General features: G+C 46.4%; 2 protein-coding genes across 26 annotated transcripts in view; both read left to right on the top strand.

The window, feature by feature from the left end:
- The window catches only part of HRH1 (histamine receptor H1), a 97,512-nt gene extending 90,530 nt beyond the window's left edge, over positions 1–6,982 (top strand). For 15 of the 16 annotated variants that reach the window (XM_070236867.1, XM_070236869.1, XM_023619754.2 and 12 more), the window contains one exon: positions 3,988–6,982. In XM_070236867.1, the coding sequence (XP_070092968.1) occupies positions 4,023–5,483 (1,461 nt within the window). In that variant the 5' untranslated portion in view covers positions 3,988–4,022 and the 3' untranslated portion in view covers positions 5,484–6,982. 16 annotated transcript variants of the gene reach the window in all.
- Positions 1–17,672, top strand: part of ATG7 (autophagy related 7) — a 350,453-nt gene that overhangs the window by 73,365 nt on the left and 259,416 nt on the right. For 4 of the 10 annotated variants that reach the window (XM_070237257.1, XM_070237252.1, XM_023619956.2 and 1 more), the window contains exon 1: positions 14,207–14,326. The exons of 2 other annotated variants lie outside the window; for them this stretch is intronic. The gene's annotated coding sequence lies outside the window, so the exon portion shown is untranslated. Of the gene's footprint in view, positions 1–12,302; positions 12,456–14,206; positions 14,327–17,672 lie in introns of those variants that run through there. 4 more of the 10 variants (XM_070237256.1, XM_023619957.2, XM_070237254.1 and 1 more) reach the window with 2 other exon arrangements.

The raw sequence follows: 17,672 nt of genomic DNA, 5'->3' as shown, positions 1-17,672 counted from the left end.
CCCGTGGGGCTGAGTAGCCTGGGGGGCATGACCTCCCGCATAACGTGAGGTGAAGGGAGGATCCGTGTCCCCAGATACCTCCCACACTCTGCCAGTGCGCCTGACTTTCCTTTGGCATTTAAAGAGGGAAAACCATTCATGGATCTGTTTTTCAAAACGCAGATCCCGAGGGAGGAGAAAGGGCCTCACATGAGTTATCATCGCACTGAGCAGGGCCTGCGGAGAGATTGGGTGAGACGCAGAGGGACCAGGGCCGGCATCCTGAGCCACCTGGGCTCTGTGCTCAGGAGGGCCCTGCACTTGGCTTAGTGTTCTGCTGTCACCATCTCGAAATTCGTAATAACTTAACATTTTTTCCTTTTGCTCTGGGCCCCACAAATTATGCTGCTGGTCCTGAGTGGGGCGTGAAGGAGATGCTTTGGTGGCGGCTACTGCTGCCTCTTGGCCGTCCTCCCCCATGTGGCCTGCTTCTTGCGGGCTCAGGGCCGGGTCACAGCTCTCCCTCAGGCCTCCTTCCAGGAGGCAGGTGCCAGGGGCCATGTGCATGCAGCACAGGTGCTGGTGCCTTTCCCAGGATGCTTCTTCTGAATCCTGTGGCTTCTGAGGACAAAAGTGGATTTTCTTGCTCCCAACACAGATCACTGAGCTGAAAAGGAAGGTTTCACCAGTAAATATGAGTTGAATGAGTAAGTTCTGAGCTGAGATTCTTCAGAACACCCTCACTTGTGTCTCACTCATTCATTTGACAAATATTCTGTGGACCTTTTGCTTTTATCTTTACACAAAATAACATGTTCAAGCTATGAAGGAGAAAATGTGATAAAGAACCGAGCTTACGGCGATAGGCACGGAAGGTAAACTTAGGCTATAGTAATTTTCACCAACATTTTCTTACGGAAACTATCAATGAAATAGGAAAGTTGGAAGCATTGTACGGTCAATACCCATATGCCCACCGTCTAGGTTGTAAATTAATGTTTTGCTCTTTTTGCTTTACTGTATCTCAATTCATTTATCCGTTCTTCTATCCAACTTATTTTTTGATTCATTTCAAAGTAAGTTGCAGACATCAGTAGATTTCACCTCTAAACACTTAATATGGGAAACTAATTTTCAGTTCAGTGGCCTCAATTCAATCAGAACAGCTTTTCTTTTTTAACCACAAAGGAAAAATATATAGATTTTTATATAAAGACAAATAATTTGCTGTCAACTGTAATTGTGGAATGATAAATAGTATATTCACAATGAAAACAAAATTATTGATCCCCATCTGTAAGCAATGAGGCAAAGAGACAAAGGAGAAAAGAGAGAGATTTCCTCAAAGGCAGTGGGGAAAAGAGAGAAACGAGACACTTCTATAGGAGAGAGAGACTGGCACTGCCTTGAGAATGCCAAGCTACGGGTGTGTTTTAGGGAACTGCTTCCTCCCAACCAAAACAATAAAAAATAAGAATCCCTGAGATGATACTGCCTTAGCTTTCTTTCCTCCTTCTTGATGTAACTGCGGAAATTCCAGGGGGTTTGGGCTTTTCAGGGCTGAAGGTGACACTGCAAGTTGTGGGGTATTGGATGTAGGATTGGAGGAAGAGACAGGCTGAAGCTGTCGGTTTGGGGGTTGTCCTCACAGAGGTGATGGCTGAGGTGGATGGTGGGGAGTGGATCAGGCCCCTGAGGCTGACAGCAGAGAGCGACGGGAGCAGAAGGCAGGACTGGGTCACCAGAGGAGAAGTCAGAGGGCTGCTCTGACTGTGGCAGTTCAAAGCTGGAGGAGAACATGGAAAAAAACACCTAAAACAAGACTTTAAAAAAAAGAGATCTAGGGGCCAGCCCGGTGGCGCAGTGGTTAAGTTCGCATGTTCTGCTTCGGTGGCCCGGGGTTCGCTGGTTCAGATCCCGGGTGCGGACTTGGCAAGCCATGCTGTGGTAGCCATCCCACATAGAGGAAGATGGGCATATATGTTAGCTCAGGGCCAGTCTTCCTCAGCAAAAAGAGGAGGATTGGCAGCAGTTAGCTCAGGGCTAATCTTCCTCAAAAAAAAAGAGACCTGGAAAAGCCTTAGAGACCTCCTACCCCATCTTTCAACTTTGACCCAAGAGAAAACGCAAGGTGGAAAGATCACTCAGAAAATTAGTGGCAGAGCTGGGGCAAAATCAGTGCTACCCAAGTGGTGCGTTTTCAACAAACTAACTCAAGGGCTTCCTTCTGCAAGGACCAGGTGCCTTGGGGTCTTGATTTTTATCTCAAAAAAATCATATGAATTTGGCCTTCTAGTTAAGAATTTATCTGGCTTTGTCTTAATGTAAAAATACACTTACTAAATTATGAGAGAGAGTTACACTCTCTGTTAGTGTTTCTCAGTTTTCTTTAAATTCATACCACTTTTTGATGACTATCAAAATCTGACAACCCCTTCTGGAAGCTTTAATACCTACTTCTACCTCCCATCCCAGCTGAGATCACCAATAGCAGGATACAGCCTCTTTTCAGTATAAGCTCGCTAGCAAAGAAGGTTTTGTTACAGATTACTTTGCATAGTTTATGTAATGAAAAAAATTCTTTTTAAATATTAAAGTGAAATAATCAATAAAAAGCAAGCCCTGTAGCGTAGTGGTTAAGATCAGCGCACTCTACTTTGGTGGCCTGGGTTTGCGAGTTTGGATCCTGGGCATGGACGTACACCACTCATCAGCCATGCTGTGGCAGTGACCCACATCGAAAGTAGAGGAAGACTGGCACAGATGTTAGCTTAGGGCTAATCTTCTTCAAGCAAAAAAGGAAGAAGATTTGCAACAGATGTTAGCTCAGGGAGAATCTTCCTCAGGAAAAAAAATAAATAAATATGTTTTCTCAAATAACACAACCCCCTTCCCATTTGAAAAACATTCATCTAAGCGATATACTAGATTTATTTCATGCTTTGTGCACCCTTGTAACCTCCCACATGTCAGTTAGGGGTGGTTGCAGCTGTGAGAAAAAAACTCCCACAACAGTGACTTCAGCAAAGAAAATGTTTAATTATTTCCCATAATAACCAGTCTGCAGGAAGAAGATTCCCAGGTCGGTTCAGCAGCTCAGTGATAACAGGGCTGGCTCAAGGTTGGCGTCTCAGTGGTTTTCTTGGCATTTCCCTGATGGCCCCAAGATGACTGCCATAGCCCCAAGCATCACTTCCTGTCAGGAAGAAGGGGGCAAGTGGGAAACAATGCTTTTCCTTTTTTTGCTCATTTGTTATAGAGAAAGAACTTTCCGAACCACACCTTGGCCATGAGACTTCCCCATCTACTTTCTTGGCCACAGTCGTGTCTCCTGCCCACTCCTGGGCGAGCCAGTGGCAGGGAAGAGCAAGAGCACGAAGTTCATCTTGGAGCAATCATGATGCAGCCACCTTCCCAGAATACATGCAACATGGGGCTTAGACAAACTTTACCTTGTTTTTGCCCATTTCCCTCACGAGAATGTAAGCTCTATGGTGGCAGAGATGTTGTCTGTTTTGTTCACTGCTCTATTCCTAACACATTCCTAGAACAATGCCAGGAATTCAATAAATAGCCATTGAATGAATGACTAAGAAAGAAGGGAACACGGGCTGTAGGAAACCAGGAGTGTCTACCGCCCCTGACAGATACAGCCCCAGTTTGATCAATGTGATGGTGCCTTTTTTTAAAGATTGGCACCTGAGCTAACAACCGTTGCCAATCTTTTTTGGTTTTTTTAATTCTTCTCCCCAAAGCCCCCCAGTACATAGTTGTATATTTTTAGCTGTGGGTCCTTCTAGTTGTGGCATGTGGGATGCCGCCTCAGCATGGCCTGATGAGCGGTGCAATGTCCACGCTCAGGATCCGAACAAGGGATACCCTGGGCCACCAAAGCAGAGCATGCGAACTTAACCACTTGGTCACAGGGCCAGCCCCCAGTGTGATAGTTCTAAGTGACGCTAGTGATCACCAAGGCTCTGACCTTAATCCTTGTGTCTTTCCTCCCAGGGAATGAGCCATAGCCGTAGGCTGCTCTTGTGCCAATGACCTGTCTCAATTCCTCCTCCGACTTAGAAGACAAGATGTGTGAGGGGAACAAGACCACCATAGCCAGTCCCCAACTGATGCCCCTGGTGGTAGTCCTGAGCACCATCTCCTTGGTCACAGTGGCGCTCAACCTGCTGGTCCTGTATGCTGTGCGGAGCGAGCGGAAGCTACACACTGTGGGGAACCTGTACATCGTCAGCCTCTCGGTGGCAGACCTGATTGTGGGAGCTGTTGTCATGCCCATGAACATCCTCTACCTCTTCACGTCCAAGTGGCCCCTGGGCCGGCCTCTCTGCCTCTTTTGGCTTTCCATGGACTACGTGGCCAGCACAGCATCCATTTTCAGTGTCTTCATCTTGTGCATTGATCGCTATCGCTCGGTCCAGCAGCCCCTCAGATACTTGAGGTATCGTACCAAGACCCGAGCATCAGCCACCATCTTGGGGGCCTGGTTTCTGTCCTTCCTGTGGGTTATTCCCATTTGGGGCTGGCATCACTTCGTGTCACAGACCTGGAATCGCCAGGAGGACAAGTGTGAGACAGACTTCTATGATGTCACCTGGTTCAAGATCATGACCGCCATCATCAACTTCTACCTGCCCACCTTGCTCATGCTATGGTTCTACACCAAGATCTACAAGGCTGTACGGCAGCACTGTCAGCACCGAGATCTCATCAACGGATCCCTCCCTTCCTTCTCTGACGTTAAGCTGAAGCCAGAGAATCCCAAGGTGGATGCTAAGAAATCAGAGGAGTCTCCCTGGGAGGTTCTGAAAAGGAAGCCAAAAGATGCTGGTGGTGGATCTGTCTTGAAGCTACCATCTGAAGACCCAAAGGAGATGAAGTCCCCAGCTGTTTTCAGCCAAGAGGAGGTTGGAGAAGTAGACAACCTCCACTGCTTCCCACTTAACACTGTGCAGATGCACACTGAGACAGAGGGGAATGACAGGGGCTACGTAGCCATCAACCAGAGCCAGAGCCAGCTTGAGATGGGTGAGCAGGGCCTGAACATGCGTGAGGCCAACGAGATGCCAGAGGATCAGATCCTGGGTGACAGCCCATCCTTCTCCCAGACAGACTTAGACACCCCCCCAGAGCCAGCATCTGGGAAAGGCAAACCGAGAGGTGGGTCTAACACAGGCCTGGATTACATCAGGTTCACTTGGAAGAGGCTCCGCTCACATTCGAGACAGTGCGTGTCTGGGTTGCACATGAACCGAGAACGGAAGGCTGCCAAACAATTGGGGTTTATCATGGCAGCCTTCATCCTTTGCTGGATTCCTTACTTCATCTTCTTCATGGTTATTGCCTTCTGTAAGAGCTGTTGCAATGAGCATGTACACATGTTCACCATCTGGCTGGGCTACATTAACTCCACACTGAATCCCCTCATTTACCCTTTGTGCAATGAGAACTTCAAGAAGACGTTCAAGAAAATCCTGCACATTCGCTCCTAAGGGAGACTAGAAGGGGATGCAACAAAGTGACATTTAGGATGTCCCTGAAGGAAATGGAGGATGAAGGCCTGTGAGCTGCCAGGTACCTGGGCTTTCTGGAGTCAAAAGAATAGTCTTAAGGGCTGGGTAATTTGGAAAGTTCTCAGGCACCATTGGAAGAACAGCATATGGCGGTGGTCAGTGGAGAGATTGTACTCTGAGTAGAAAGTTGAATATTTCCAAGAGAATCAAATCTGGATAATTTTTCCTGCTCTGCAGGAAGTGTGGGAGCCTCAGACTCTCATTGTAATTCAAGCTTTCAGGCTTGAATTAATTGGCAACCAAAGGGACATGTGGGTAGAGTTCCACTGGAAAATTAGATGGAACTCTGGAGCCTTCCTGGAATGGCGCTGTATGACTGTGCAGAGACCTTGCACATGCAGATAGATGCTGGCCTGTCTCATGGGTCACCTTGAGAGGCATGACAGCTGTTCCACTGTGACTGCCACTTCTCAGAACATCTCTCTTCCGAGCCTCTTTTATAGCTTTCTCCAGAACCAGTGTCTGGAACACCCTGGAAATTCTGCCTTATTACTTCTCACTCACGCATGTCTTAGAGTTGATAGGAAATTATGCAGCTTGTACATCCATTGTTTTCAACTCCAAATTCCTTTTGGCTATTAAAAAAATAACGATAAAAACTGCTCTCAAAAGAAACAGAAAAGGAATGTTCTTAATGGTTGCACATTAAAAACAAAAAAAGAAAAAGGGGAGGAGAAAGCTATATTTCCTGAGGGCTGTGCCAGGTTTATGTCACTTAAGCCCCATGACACCCCACAAGAGGAGGGTGGTATTGCTAAAGGAGCAAATTGAGGCACAGAAAGGTGAAATAAAGTGCCCAAGATCAAATAGCTAGTTATGTGAGGAAGCTACAGTGAAAACCCTGTGGGGTTCCAGATCATTGTGACACATTTTCTCCAAAAGGCAAAAGTTTTCCTGTTAAGTACACACACACACACACAAACACACAACATTGCCAAGAGTGGTGACATTTTCTCAAAACAATATGTTGAGAGCAGCAACAGCTGACATAGAACATGTCTGTGGCCTCAGAAGGTGATACTTTGAAAGGGACGGTGTGCATTTTTATCTGTGAGTTCTGCTGTGTTTGTTGAAAAGTCGTGTTCTTTTATAGTCACACCTCTTATGTAAAAACTAGCAAAGGCATGGGAACATACCATTTTACTTGGTGTTTGTGTTGCAATCTGATTGTGATTTATATTTTAAAATGATGCTAAACTGTAATATATGTAGCAAATGGGAGTGCCTATACAAGCTGGTATTTTGTGTCTTGTGTTCCTGTTTGCATGATCTCTTCAAATGAGAGATTTTTACCAACCTAAAATATGGTCTTTGAAACTATACTGTTATGAGTTTGATTTATTTAATTCTACCTTTCTGAGTCTCTTGGACTGAGAAGATGTATTGAAATATACTGTTATTTGTAATGTACTGTCAAATGTCATGTTACAAGATTTGAAACAGGGTTTCTTTTTGGTTTCTGGTCACATTTGTAAATATCCTCAGACAAAGACTTACTTTTTATAACAAGCTTCGCTCTCACTCTGCTTTGCATCCCCAAAGTTCTTCTTGCTCAAAATTGGGAGAGCTAAAGAGACATTTCTCCTGGTTTTAGAAGCATCAGCTTGTCTGTTTCCTGGTCAGAAAGCATTTCCCAGAAGACCAGTGAGAGTGTTGCTTCCTGGGATCCCTCAGAATCGAAGAACACTTAAAAAGACCACCCCACACAGAAAAATGGCTAAGTGCCCATTATTTATGTTGATGGACAATTGGAGCAACTAGTGAAGAGAAGTGGTTATGAGCTCTAACTTTGGTCAGAGAGACCTCAAGGCAAGACCTTGTCTTGCCTGACAAGAACAAGAAACTGTCAGTATAAATTGTCAGAGCATAAAGAACAAGGTCCATGGATTACCGTAGACAGCGTTGACAGTGTTTGCAGAGTGTCTGGTACACAGCAGGACTCAGATGTAGTTTTCAAACATAGTGAGCATATACCATAGTGATCATATGTGCCAATGTTCGTGCTTTACCACCATTATCTAATTTAACCTCTACAACAACCTCATGAGGGAGGTTTCTGTGTTTTTACAAATAGACAAATGGAAGCACATAGAGGTTAAGGACCAGCTCCAAGATCTGATTCTGGAGTATGCTTCTTTTCCATGGTATCTATCTGCTCTTCTCTACTCCTGTCTGAGTGATTGAATTAATTCTTGAATTTATAAAAGGCAGTAGACCATGGTACAGAAATAACTCAGCCTCGGCCCATTCAGGAAAGAATCAGTGGCTGAGGGCTTGCACAGAATCCAGTTGAAATTGGTCTCGCTGCCCTAAATATTAAAATAAATACCTTCTAGGAGAAGGCTGTCATAGAAACCTTGATTGTAGATAAGATCTTGCAGACTCAGAAGCTCCTTCAGGTTTCTTTTTATGGGCTTAAAGCTAATCAGCTTTAAGCTAATTCCTCGAATGATCAATTTGCCAAATTTACCAAACATTGGGGTCTTTTTAACTATTTACAAGGTTTACAATGATGCCTTTGGATGAGGCACTTAAGAACAGTTTTCTACAACTGTTGTGAAGTTATAGTAACTGATTTTCATTTTTCTTCAAAGCCACATATTGAAGAAGGTCAATTTGTCTTTGGCCCCGGCTCACTGCTACTTCGGGGAGAGACTGAGTTGTAGAGAGGGGAGAAATAGAGGTGGGGAGACTGAGGATCGGAGAAGGAAGAATAAGGGGTAGAAAGAAGAGGAAACTAGTGGAGGTAGGGGGAGCCAGAGCCAGAGAGGATGGACTAACAGGAAGAGATGGGGGCACCAAAGGACAGAAGGGGGAGAGGGAAAAAGGGTTGTGCAGAAGGACAGGGATGGCGAGAGACTAAGGGGCAGAGAGATGGAGACATTTAGTGGGAGAAAAAGGGAGACACTGATGGGGAGACATAAGGAGAAACTGAGGAATGAGAAAGGAGATAGAAAAAGAGAAGTGGAGAATCAGGGACAGAAAGATATAGACGGAGTGGCATAATAGTCACACACAAGAAAAATCTACATTCAAGAACATATTCTTCATTAATATATTCATAAGTTAAATATATTCAAAGGGAGAATAAACCATCCTTAGCTTTTGATAAATAGAAAATTCCTTCAACTGCTTCTTTGAAGACAACATGAAAACCAGTCAACTACCACATCACATAAATCTTTAAAAGCTCATGAAGCCATTCCATCCAATAGAAATTGCTGTCAACCTTAGAAGCTGGTGACATTAGCGAAGTGTTCATTCAGAAAATCTGCGAGTCTGCAGATTGGCCATTTGATGAATTGGTCACTTGCCTGCTTGGCTTGCAGAAAATTGTTGGTGTCTCTTTTGAAGATGAGCCCTTCAGGAGGTAGATTTAATAGTCTTAACACGGGGTGGAGAAAGTGCTGGGGCTCCCCTGGCTGCAACACATTCTCAGTGCTATAAAGAAACAATTCTGTTAGGATCTAATTTGCCAACATGTCATTCCACAATTTCTTGGCCTTTCAAAGCCTAGGGGACGGACGTGGCATATAGTTCCCATTGTGGGGAGTGTGTGCTCTCAACTGAGCTGCAAGTCAAGGGATGCAAGTGGATTGACTTGAATCGTTGTGGTCTTGAGTAAGTGTCAAGGGCCTCCTTGTCATGCTGCCTCTGAGAACATTCTCTGCCTGTGGCTCCTGGTCTTACAGCATCTTAGTGCCTCAGTGTCCTGTCTCCCCCGTCCTGGGCAGCAGGGGCAGGTCTTCTGCTCCGAGCCTCCCTAATTTCCTGCTAACAAGGAGGCCACATTTGTGACTTGAGTGACCATCTATTTGGGATGCCGAGACCTCATCTCTTAATTTAACAGATATTGTTGAACACTTCTTGGGCCAGGCATTAGGAGACAATGGGGAACAACATGATATGGTTTCAACTCTATGGGGCTACTTCAGGGTTGCAAGTGACGGAAACCAGCTTGGTGAATGGCTACTGGGGTGTTTTGTGGAATCCAGTAACATTTTGGATGACCTTGCCTCGGGAAGAGCTTGAGCCAAGTCAGCCACAGGAAGCTCAGCAGTCATAATTCGAGCAAGTTCCCTCTAGGATACTGCCATTGACCAACATGAATTATTCCGGTTCCTATTTTTTATGAGCATCAGTTGAAAAGTCCAAAGCTCAGGGTGAAGAATCATCCTGTGTCCACTTCTGCGGCAGTCAACTCTGAAGGGAGGTGGGGGGCCAGGTGGCACATCTTGGAGGACCAGCAGTTCCCAGAGAAGGGAGAATCATCGTGAGCTTGGCAGAAACTCCAAAAGGTATTAATTATAAGGATCTCGAAGTCCAGCAGGGGAAACAAGGTTAAAAAGAACTAACTTCAGGGGCTGGCCCAGTGGCATAGCAGTTAAGTTTACGTGCTCCACTTCGGTGGCCCAGGGTTTGCAGGTTCGGATCCCAGGTGCAGACCTACCACCGCTCATCAAGCCATGCTGTGGCAGCATCCCACATAAAGTAGAGTAATATCGGCACAAATGTTAGCTCAGTGACAATCTTCTTCAAGCAAAAAGAGGAAGATTGGCAACAGATGTTAGCTTAGGGCCAATCTTCCTCACAAAAAAAGAGAAAAAGAACTAACGTCAACCTAGCCTCATCAAACTTTAATAGAGTGAAGCCTAGAGGTGGGTGGGTGTCAGGCATGCCTTCACATAGGGGGTAACATCCCTACTGGGTTTTTTAAAAATCAAATTTATTACATTAAATACATACAGTAAAATGCACCTATTTTAAATGTAGAGTTCGATGAGTTTTGACAAATGTGTACACCCATGTCATCCCCATCTCAATCAAGATATAGAACATTTCCATCATGCCAGAAAGTTCCTCATGCCCCTTTGCAGACCATGCCTCCCTTTATGCCTCCCCATATACCTCACTATGATTTAGTTTTGCTGATTCTAGATCTTTCCATAAGTGGAATCATATGCACTCTTTTTTCCATCAATATTTTGTCTAATATTCACTTACATTTCAACTGGATTTTGAAGATGGGGAAAGGGTTACATAAGCGGAGGAAGTGTGAGGGTATTGCCGGGATGGAGAGAGAAAAGAGCAGAGAGTGCTTAAAACACCAGAGTTGGGGCTGGCCCAGTGGCCAAGTGGTTAAGTTCACGTGCTCCACTTTGGCGGCCCAGGGTTTCACCAGTTCGGATCCTGGGCGCGGACATGGCACTGCTCACCAAGTCATGCTGAGGTGGCGTCCCACATGCCACAACTAGAAGGACCCACAAATAAAAAATACACAACTACGTGCTGGAGGGCTTTGGGAGAAAAAGGAAAAAAAAACCCAAACACCGGAGTTAACTTAGTGTGATCCAAGCATGCAGTCTGAGGGAGCAGTGGCAAGAGAGAAGCCTGATAGAGTGGGAAGAGTTGACAATGTTGAATTTTACCTGAGCCCCGTGCTCTTGAAAAACAACAGTGGTTAAGAAATCCCCCCTCCACACCCCCCTTCTGTGCTTCAGAAATGGTTTACTGCAAGGAAACATCACTTCCGTGTGACTTAGATCAAACTCATGAATGCCTCCCTTGTTCACCTGAGGCAAGGCCAGACACAGTCCTAAATTCCTATTCTTTGCCTTATAAATGATTAGCTGAACGACTTGTCTCTACTGATCAATGGGAACAAAATGCCTGTTAACCAACTTTAGTTAAGCTTCTCTCAGTCCCCCAGTCTCCTTGATTTTTACCCACGGGCAGGCTGGAGCCCGCATACAACCCCTCCTGAGAACACGCTGGCTTCAAGGTAAAACATCCTCTGATTTACTGCTGTCCAATCAAGCCACCCTTTCTTCTCACTTTCCCACACACCCAGTTCTTTCTAGCCTCCTTCTCTCTTCCCTACAGAAGAAAAACTCTTTTTGCTTAACCCTCAAGACACTTGCAGATCTTTTGGTCAGAGTGGTCTCCCTATTGCAATATTCCATCCACTATCGCAATAGTACCCCCCATCCCCCCAAGAATCCTTTAGAATAAAGTATCTCCTTACTAAGTCAAACAGGCTTCAATTAGGATCCTGGCCCCAAAGCTCTTTAACTTTCAACAAGCCTCTTAACCTTTCCTAGCCTCCATTCTTTCATATATAAAATGGGGATAGTATAATGTCTACCTCGCAGGATTTTTGTGGCAATTAGAGATGTGAAACCCTGAAAACATGGTAGATAATAAATAGTAGTCATTACTCTTGTTATCATAAGTAATATTAATATCATAAGAGGTACGTCAGTCATTTTGTGAATGGCCTTATATGTCAGGTTAAGTTTATACTCACTATTGTATCTTCAACACCTCTCAATGCTTGGTACAGAGTATATGCTCAATAAATAATTTAGAATGAATAACTTTATCTCATTGACAGCAGGGAGGTATTGGAACAATGCCTGGTTTAGGAAGAGCAAGTTGGTCACTGTCGACATTCAACGACCTTTACGTATTAAAATTCTCATCTCCTGTCTGTCCATACCGGCCTTCTAGCCGTCTTGTGATAAATTTGATTCTGCCGCTCCTGGAAAATGGAAATGATGATAATTCCTGTCATCCTCTAAAAAGAAAGAACGTGGAGCACTTTCTGAAAAGCCTGACGGGCATATACACATTCCCACATCTGATCAGGGACAGACAGTCTCTATCTCGGGTCTCGCCAGGGGGCCGTGCCCAGCTCCCGATGCCCCGCCCTCCCCACGACTAGTTCCTCCCACTCTGCCTGGTGCTAGGGGCTCTTTTACCAGGCCGGCCCGAGGCTCCGTGTGCGCGTGCGCACCGTCCCTCCTCCCGCCCGGCAGGCGGGGGCGGGACCGCGTTGCGTCATCGGGGCGCGCCGCGGACGACGCTACGGTTGCCGGAAGTTGGGCGGCGGTAAGTGAGCCGCACCGGTGAGGGAGCAGCGGGCTGCTGCGGTGTTGCTTTGGAGGGCTGGCGGGAAGGGGCGAGCTCGGCGATGCGGGCGAGGGTCACGGCGGGTCTCAGCATCCTCCCCTGGCCGTGCCTGGGCAGCCTCTCTCTAGGGAGTCGCCGACGCAGGCTCTCGCCCTCCTTCAGTCGAGTCCCTCATACCAGTTCAGTCGGGGTCTTCGGGCTGGGACGCTCCTGCTGGTTACCTGTCAGTCCCTCCTGTCCTCTCTCTGGCGGGGAGTGCCCAGCGTCCCCGCTCTTGGGACCCGGGGGAGAGGACGCCTGGGGGCTCCTCCTGGCTCTGCGTTCCTGGCTTTGCTGTGTGCCTGTGGCGCATCCCTCCCATCACCGAGCCTCTCTTCCTTCATCTGTAATATGGGGGTGATAACGCCTCATTTGGGGAGCGAGGCGGGCAAATGAAGTAAACTCCAGGGGCTTTTCTGAGCCAGGGTTCTCGATTCCTTGCTTTGGTCCAGGGTCTGCAAACGTTAATGCTTAAACAGTCAGGTTAGGTAAATGTGGGTGTAAGAAAATTTTATGTTAGTGTCAAATTGGTTTTTACTGATTTGAGTTTTATAAGCACAATACTAACATGAGATTGAAGCAATGAACCCAGAACTCCTGTGTGTGTGTGTATGCACGTGCAATCTCAATTTCTAAACACTGGTGACTAATACGATTTTTGAAAAAAACTTTTAAACTCTGTGCAACTGAAACCAGGTATTTCTGTGGCTGCCGGTTTGGGACCTCCGGGTCCCAGGCTCCCTTTCCCACTGAAGACTTGGATTTCATCTCTGACACCCCTGCCCGCTCGTTAAATTTCTAAAGTGACAGCAAGCTCACTACTTTGGGTCTTACTCCTGCTTGGTCTGCCCCCAGCTCTGACCCTTAAAAAGTCGTTTCTTGAGCTGAAAGCTGTTCCCCAGTAATCTCAGCTGGTGGTCCCTCTCTCAGGCTCTTGGGCACCCCTTCCACTGAATTGCTAGTTTGTCTTCCTCTTTCCACCTTTTGTTTTCCAGGCTAAGCTCATTTAGTTTGTTTACCCACCCTAACTCCACAGGCCTGAGAATCTTGTCTTATTTGTAGTTATATCCCCAGCGTGTAGAACAGTGCCTAGCATATTATATAGGCTCAATAAATATTTATTGAATGAGTGAATGAAACAAATATTTGAGGGTCTGTTATGTGCCAGGCATTATTGTAAGCACTGGGGATTTGGGAGTAAAGTAAGACCAAAAAGAACCTTGTTTCACGGAGCCTACTTTTTGATGGTAGTGGTGGCAGCGACTGTTGCAGTGATTGTCAATAAATATGATACTTTTAATGGCTGGTAGATGTTGCAGATCCTGATAGATGCTACAAAAAGAGCAACAGCATTAGGATCGAGAGTAACTGGGGGGAAGCAGAGGGAGCTGTTTTTAAAGCCAGCTGATCAGGGGTGACTTCTCTGAGGAGGTGCCATTTGACCTAACACCCGAATGAAGAAAAAGCTACACTTGTGAAGGCTCGTCCTGCCCAGTGGTTCCTCCATCTCCCAACTCTGTGCTCTAGTCTTGTTAAACAGCTCACAGGTAGTGTCTCACGTTTGCTTCTGCTGCTTCAGCTGCCTAGGACGTCTCCACTTCCCCATCCGTTTTTCTTGGCCAACTCCTCCCTGCCCCTCATGTGACGTGATTTCGAAACCCTTTAAGGAGCTGAGTACAGGGCTCGAATTCAACCACAAGATCCTCTTTCTGTTCACAGCCAGCTTCTCATAATAGAGAATAAGCATAAATATTTATTGAGCTTCTGCTGTGTGCCTGACATTGCTCTGCAAGCTGGAAATACAAAAATGAGTAAGATACACATCCCTGTCCTCAAGGAGTTTACTGTTTTTTTAAGTCAAGACATAGACAACAGCACTGTGGTCTGAAGCTATTGTAGAGGTTTGCCAGAGGAGGCCTTAGGATGCTCGTAAGTCAGGCTGAGGCATCAGGGAAGGCTTCTGGCAGGAGATGGTGCTTTCTCCAAGTCCTAAGGGAGGAGCCGGCTCAATCAGGTGAAGAGGGATGGGAGGTGAGGTGATATTGCAGACGTTGGGTTGGGATTGGTGCAAGCAAAGGGCTGTCGGTGAGAATGCATGCCCTGTGAGTCGTTTACCCGAGTTGGAGTGGAGTGCAGGATAAGAGTGACAGGAAAGGAAAGGAGCAGGTCACAAAGGGCCTTGCAGGCAACAGCATGTCAAGAACACAGACTTTGGAATCTAAGATACCTGTGTGCCAATACTGGTTTTTCCACTGGACTAGTTTTGTGACCTTGGGCAAGTCACTTCTTTCTGAACTCCTGTTTACTCATCTATAAAAAGGGGAAATATAGTCTACCTTCCAAGGTTGCTGTGAAATGAATGGGATGGTATATATTACTCACTTGGCACTGGTAGATGGTAAACAGTAAACTATAGCAGTTAATATTGCCGTGCTAAGAAATTGGGTTTTATTTTGAAAGCGTAGGGGTGGAGAGTGGACACTGAAGAATTTTGAACAGGGGTATGACATGTTCTCGTCTGTTTTAAATTACCCAGGCAGCAATGTGGTAATTACGCTGAATAGGGCAGGACCAGTAGGGAGACCAGCCAGGGCACTGTCTCAGTGGTCCAATTGTCTTGGGAGGGAGGCCTGACCCGAGGCAGTGGCTGTAGGGATGGAGAGGGGTGGATGGATTTGAAAGATAAAGGAAGAGGGCTTTGCTGGACTGGTAACTGATTGGATGGCAAGGAGAGGAGGGAGCTAGGAATCAGGATATTGGGGGCCGGGGAGGAATGAATCCTCCACATGGAAATAAGTGATAATAAAGTTCTTTGATTAGTGGTCCCTGATTGGTTATCCCTGACTACCTCTGAGATTTTATTTGGAAGTCCAATGTACTGAAGTTCACTAATGGCTTCCTCCTCTCCTCTCTCTGTCTCCTGATCCCCCCACCTCTCTCCAGTGTAAGGAAGGCCCAATTGTGTATTCAAGGGAGATTAAATAGATGCTGCTTTGTTAGTGGGTAGACAGTATGCATCTCCATGGCCTTGGAAGACTGCTTGACAACCGGTTCATTCAGCCTCAGTCCAGCCCCAGAACGATCACCTGTGTTTGGGATTTCCTCACACGTTCTTCGCTCTGGTTACCCTCCTTTGAATCTGTTTCTGTTTGACAGTCTCTTGGCGTATGTGCTGTAGAAAGGAGGTCCTCTTTGCTCCAGGAGTCTGACACTGCAGAGCAGAACTGTCCTTTGCTTGCGGTACCTAAGGCCCTGCCCGGCTCTGTTGGAGACACATGTTGCTCTTGACACCGTCTGGAGAGCTGGCTGGCTCTCCGTGTGGGCAGCTGCTTGGGCAGCTCCCTTGGCCATCCTCTCCTCGGCCTCCTCCCTTGCTTTTGACTTCACCACGCTGCAGTCTTCTGTTAAGACTCCTCTGCTTTCTCTTCTCTGGTTTACAGATTTATCTCCTGCTGACCCCATCACTTTGCCTTCTATCCTAATTTATGAAAGAACTGGTGTTTGTCTTAAGGCTAATTGCTTTATTGTGCTGAGATTCCATCTCCACCTTTTCCTCAGGACTTGATCCCATTGTTTGTTTGGTTTCTTTCCTATTTAATCAACCCTTCTCATTTAAATATCTTCCGCTTACTTCCATCTTGGAAAAAAGCAAAAACCCTCGCATTAACCTCTGCTGTACCCCACCCATCATGCAGCCTCTTCCCAGCTGCATTTCTTGGACGAGTTGCCATGTCTACTTCCTGAAGCTGTCGTCTGTCTGCTGGAATCCTGTTTCTGCCTCCTCACCCCTCTTCTCAAACTGCTTTCCCCAAAGTCATCAGAACTCCATGTGCCAGAACTCCTGAACACTTTTACTTTCTTATCTTTTGAATTCTCAGCACATCTGATATTGCTGATCTTCCTTCCCTTATGAAAACCACTCCTGCTTTGTATTATCTTTGGCCATTTCCTCCTCAGTTCTCATTGTGGGCTCTCTTCCTCCTTTTGTCTTTTAAATGCTAGTTTTCTCTGAGGCTCTCCTTTCTACTCTTGTGTTGTTCTCACTCACAGCGTCAACTCTCGTTTATGTCCGGGGACCCCTGCTCTGTACCTTGGATCCAGATCCCTCTTGAGTGCCAACCCTCAAACTCAGTGACCCAAAACTGAGCTATCATCTTCCCTCCAAACCTGCAATTCTTTCTCCACTCTTTGATCTCTCTCATTCCCCTTTTGCCGTTTGGTTATTCCCATCAGAACCCTGAGAGTCACCTTGGACCTTTCTCTCTCATACCACCCCTCCCTTTCTCCTTCCCAGCCCAGGCAGTCATCGGATTTATTCTATGTCCTTGCCCTTGATATTGCCTGATACACTTTCTCCTCCATTTCCTCTCCTGCTGCCTTACTTCAGGCCCTTCTCGCTTCCTGCTTATATTCTTGTGCAGCTTCCAGCTGGCTGCCCCACCTCAGCCTTCTGGCCCTCACTGGTGCTGGAGTGCCCTTTCTAAAATACCGATCTTTGCTAACTATGAATCTGTAGATCATAGAAGGCCTTTTATGATTTGGCTTTTGCCTACTTTTCCAGCATGGTTTCCAGCCTCTCTACCGCATATGAGAGTACTCCTAGCCATACAAGAACTGTTTGTATTTTCTCAAACATACCATGCTGTTTCCTTTGTTCATCAATTCACCCATCAGCGAGTATTTATTGGGCGCTTCTGAGGTGCTGGGTCTGAGTCAAATGCTGGGGAATGGAGGAAAATGGAAAACAGATGTGATCTCTTTCTCATGGAGCTTTTATTCTTGTAGGGAAGACTGACGTTCATGAGTATATGTGAAATAACAGCACGCGTGCTATGAAGGGGAGGGACGTGGCGCTCTTTGGGGGTGTGTTACAGAATTGACCTAAGCAGGAGGTGGGGGAGTCAGAGAAGCCTTCCCCCAGAAGTGATGCTCAATGCTGAGATTCGAAGGGAGAAAAGGAGTTAAGTAGATGGTGGGCGTATGGGTGGATAAAAACGTTCCAAGCTTGTGCAGAGGCCGTGGGATGGTTCTGTAATTGGAGCTGAGACAGCTTCCTCACTTTGCCTGGAGTGTCCCCGCTCCCCACCTGCTTGGGGTGGTGCTGCCAACCACTCCCCTCTCCCAACCATCATGGGGGCATTTGGAAGTGTGTGGAAC

Source organism: Equus caballus, chromosome 16, assembly GCF_041296265.1.
Source record: "Equus caballus isolate H_3958 breed thoroughbred chromosome 16, TB-T2T, whole genome shotgun sequence".
Taxonomy (NCBI): domain Eukaryota; kingdom Metazoa; phylum Chordata; class Mammalia; order Perissodactyla; family Equidae; genus Equus; species Equus caballus.
Note: the sequence above shows the minus strand (reverse complement) of the source record. Positions and strands in the feature narration are given on the sequence as shown.